This window comes from Bubalus bubalis, chromosome 9, assembly GCF_019923935.1.
Source record: "Bubalus bubalis isolate 160015118507 breed Murrah chromosome 9, NDDB_SH_1, whole genome shotgun sequence".
NCBI classification, from domain to species: domain Eukaryota; kingdom Metazoa; phylum Chordata; class Mammalia; order Artiodactyla; family Bovidae; genus Bubalus; species Bubalus bubalis.
In genome coordinates, this window is record NC_059165.1 from 50,945,008 (window position 1) to 50,949,569 (window position 4,562).

At 47.4% G+C, this 4,562-nt stretch overlaps 1 protein-coding gene across 1 annotated transcript; it reads right to left on the bottom strand.

Moving 5' to 3' along the window:
* Positions 1 to 329: 329 nt before the first annotated feature.
* ADRB2 (adrenoceptor beta 2) lies at positions 330 to 2,398 on the bottom strand. Its single transcript, XM_006052696.3, has one exon. The coding sequence runs from the start codon at positions 2,134 to 2,136 to the stop codon at positions 880 to 882; it is 1,257 nt and encodes a 418-aa protein (XP_006052758.1). The 5' UTR covers positions 2,137 to 2,398; the 3' UTR covers positions 330 to 879.
* Positions 2,399 to 4,562: the final 2,164 nt, after the last annotated feature.

Genomic DNA, 4,562 nt, shown 5'->3' on the forward strand with positions numbered 1-4,562 from the left:
ACATGGAAGCACACAACAGATGCCCATAACTCCAGTTCTATGAGTCAGTCTTTCTGATGTTACAACATAGGACTAATACTCGTAAGAAGAGCAAGATGAGCTATGCTGGGTGAGCACACAGTGAAAGAACTGATGTGGGAGCAGCAGCGTTAGAAGAGACGCAGGTTTGCAGTGGCAGATTCAAAGGCAAACGAAAGGGTTAAGCAATCAGTGCGTGTCATTCCACATTAAGTCACCGGGCAGTTATTACAAATAGTTACCTGCAGTTTCCAGTGGGGGAGGCAAGCACACTCCAGTCAAGGGGTTTTGGAGAAACAGGTGCAATGAAGTCATGGTCAAACAATTTATTTACTGTAAACTTTAGACTTTGCTCAGGAAAACAACCAAAGCTGCCCCTCAAGTCCCTGCCTACAACACCCCGTTTGAGCAAATAAGAGGGGCGAGGAGAGTCCATGTTCACAGCAAAAGGTCCGAGAGACTCAGTATCTTCCAGTCCAAGGGTGCAGGAAGGAAGGTCTCCTTCAGATACAAATTACCAGCAGCAATATATTACCCCTAATACTTGATCAATGAGGTAGATACGCAGGAAAAGTCATCAAAACATAGCAGCCCCAGGTCCTTTGAGACTGAGGCCCTTCAGACATAAACTTAACAAGTTCCAGGCAAAGAGGAACTGAACTGTACAAGAAACAGTGACTCAAATATATTTTGTTACAACTTAAAAAAATAAAAAATAAAAAGGCAGAAGGATATCTTTCCTCCTGCACATCTCTGTACAACTTTATTCTAAATTTATTAGACTCAAGTTAAATAGTCTGTTTAGTGTTTGGTTGCAGGGTACTGGGGAGAAGGGGTGTCTTAAAAAGTAGAAAACCGGCATTACAGCAGTGAGTCATTGGTACTACAATTTCTCCCTTGTGAATCAATGCTATCACTGGGCACAGTACCTTGCTGGTTCACAAAGTTTTCGGTGCCCGGGGGGTCTTCACACAGCAGTTCACTGTCTTTCTCCTCCCCCAGGTGATATCCACTCTGTTCCCCTGTGTAGTCAGTCCTATCATTGCTGTTGCTGGAGCAGCCATTCCCATAGGCCTTCAATGAAGACCTGCGCAGGCAGAGAAGTTCCTGGAAGGCAATCCTGAAATCTGGGCTCCGGCAGTAGATAAGGGGATTGAAAGCGGAGTTGATGTAGCCCAACCAGTTTAGAAGGATGTATATTTCCTTAGGGATGAGGTTATCCTTGATCACGTGCACAATGTTGACAATGAAGAAGGGCAGCCAGCACAGGGTGAAAGTGCCCATGATAATGCCTAAAGTCTTGAGGGCTTTGTGTTCCTTCAAGTAGAACTTGGAGGTCCTGCGTTGTCCTAGACCGCTCCGCCCATCCTGCTCCACTTGACTGATGTTTTGGGCATGGAAGCGGCCCTCAGATTTGTCGATCTTCTGGAGCTGCCTTTTGGCTACCTGGAACACCCTGGAGTAGACGAAGACCATGACCACCAGGGGAAGGTAGAAGGACACAATGGAGGAGGCAATGGCATAGGGTTGGTTCGTGAAGAAGTCACAGCAGGTTTCCTTAGCATAGCAGTTGATAGCTTCCTTGTGGCTGGCCCGGTACCAGTGCATCTGAATGGGTAAGAAGGAGGTAAGGCCAGACACGATCCACACCATCAAAATGACCACCCGGGCCTTATTCTTGGTTAGCAGGCACTGATACTTGAAGGGTGACGTGATGGCTAAGTAGCGATCCACAGCGATCACGCACAGGGTCTCAATGCTGGCCGTGACGCACAACACGTCAATGGAAGTCCAAAACTCACACCAGAAGTTGCCAAAAGTCCACATTTTCATGAGGATGTGGAAGGCCCCAAAGGGCACCACTGCCAGGCCCATGACCAGGTCAGCACAGGCCAGGGAGGTGATGAAGTAGTTGGTGACCGTCTGGAGACGCTCAAACTTGGCAATGGCTGTGATGACTAGCACGTTTCCAAACACGATGGCCAGGACAATAAGCGACATGAGGATGCCCATCCCCACCACCCAGGCCTCGTCCCGTTCCAGCGTGACGTCTTGGTCCGGCGCGTGGCTTGCGTTGGGCGCCAGCAAAAAGACGCTGCGGTTCCCGGGCTGCCCCATGGCGCGCAGGCTGGCAGGTGAGCGCACAGGCTGCCGGCGCACCAGCCGCCCTCAGCGAGCGGACCTCCGGCGGGGCGCTGCGGGCAGCAAGCGAGCACCTGGAAGACTCATTCAGCGGCCGTGGGTGGGTGTGGGTGTGGTAGGGGTGCGTGGTGCACTCAGCTCCGGGGCTGCTCTGGGCTCGCAGTGTCCGTCAGCTCCAGCCAGTTCCAGCTTGCGCTCTGGAGAAGCCGTCTCGGAGTGCGCGCTGTCCGTTATGTGCCCAGGACTTTAGGGGAACTGCCCTCCCCGTGACGTGCTAGAACTTTCAACCAATAGAACGCGGGAAGCCCCAAAGGGGCGAGGCCCACGCCCTCTCCCGCCCCTTCCCTCCCCTCTCCTGCCTGCTCCTGGGGCTGGCCCGGGCGGGACCCAACTGCTCTAGGAGGGCGGGTCGGCCACCATTCCCTCGGGGCTCCCTCGGCTGGCCCCGGAGGCTGAAGCCGGCTCTGGCGAGCTTACCAGCCAACTAGAAGGTGCCGGTTCTTTCGTGACTGCTACCTGTCTGCCTGGGGCGCCTGTGCTGCTTGGTCTCAGGGTAGATGGCAATACTCCGGCACTCCCTCGCATTCGGAAATAGATGAGCGTACCCACCGAGACACGCACAGGCAGGCACACTGTACCCCGACATACATGCTTAGACTTATACGGAACAACAGCCACAGACACTCAGACACACCCATCCAGCGCACTAACGAGCGCGCAGGCACAGAAGCCGACTGGCACAAAGTCACCCCTGTCCAACACAAGAGACATGGCCAGGAGCAAACCAGGAGCACCCAGAAGCATAAAGACACGGACATACAGACAAAAAGAAGTAAACAAATAGCATACAAACGCCCACTTGGAGGCAAGCAGTGTGCCACAGAGAAGGACTTCCCCACCTGGGTATTCCAAACTCTTTACCCTTGCCCCCTGGACATCCACCCCATCTTCCCCAATACACAGGACTCCTGGTATACTCCCTTTCAGACATTTGGCAAGACCACAGGTGGTGACTTTAACAGCAGCCAATTTCCTCAGCATGCTTGCTGTCCAGTACTTTTGGTGCCCTCCTTGGGAATTTGCAGGGGTTGAGACCTAATTTTACTCTTGGGATTTCATTTGGAGCTGGGGTATACATGTATGTGCTTGAGGATAGGAAGAGAAGGTTGTATGCTTTAATTCTTAATTCTAGGGAGCGTGGCATCGTTCCTTCCTTATCTGTTAAAATGAGAATATGTTGAAAATGAAATAATTTTCAAGTTCAACTTCTTCAATAATCCCTTTGCAACTAGAAAAATCTTCTGTTTGGCAGTTTGTTGATCTGTTGGGCTGAGCCATATGAAATTGCCACTTTTCGGTGGTATCTGACTTTAAATAGATGACAATTTCATATGGCTCAGATTATTAAGAAGGTTGTTAACATTAAGAAATGTTTTGAAACCACAGAAAGCAAAAGATAACGTCTCTTAAAAAACTAGAATCTTTGTCCATGAAATACTATCCTTTGCATGTGGCATATGAATTTACTGTTTAAAAAATTAATTTTCAGGGTTTGATTTCCCATGTATCATTTGTGTCTTTGAAAAATGGAAAGTATTTCATGCAGTGTAACTGAACATATTTTCTAGATTACATAATAACATAACAATGGCTAACATTTATGGAACGTTCTGCTATGTGCTTTTCATGCATTATTCCATTTATCCTTCCCACAGTCCCATGGTGTGTTGTTAGGGTGGGGTGGGGTATAACTATTTTTAGCTTAATTCACAAATGGTCTCAAAGAAGAAAATAGCTTGCCCACGGGCACAAGACCAGGCAGTGCCAGAAGCAGGAGGTGAACTCAGTTCTGTTTGACTCTAAAATCCATCTTCTAATCCTTTCAATGTATTGTGTCACCACAGTGCAGAAAGGAATAGAGGATGGGGAAGAAGGACCACAACTGGAATTGGAATACCAGGTTTCAAATTCTCATCTTAGAACTTTCTAGCTCATATTCCTTAGGCAAATAAAAAATGTGGAGCCTAATTTCCCCTATGTCTAAATGAGGAATAAAGTCACTTCCATTGTGCTGAATGAGAATCAGATGATATAATGACAAATGTAATTATGATTTGCACTTATAAATGCCACACAAATAAAGGTTATACATAAATTTATATAAATTAGTAGTTTAGAAGATATTGTTAGTATTCTCTAATAGAACACTAAAATGCTTTAGGACAAAAGTAACACGGGCATTTACACAAGAAGAATAACTCAGAAACAAAATTTAAACTACATGCTCTTTTTAACTTTCTTCACTAGCAGAAATTGTTTTTGCATGACAGATGCCTTAAAATAACAAATATTTCCCATAAAAGCCACACATATTAATTAAGAATCTATTATGTTCACATAGT

What these genes read in the sequence shown, in the direction of transcription:
- ADRB2 (XM_006052696.3), bottom strand. Translation starts at nt 2,136, where the DNA reads ATGGGGCAGCCCGGGAACCGCAGCGTCTTTTTGCTGGCGCCCAACGCA.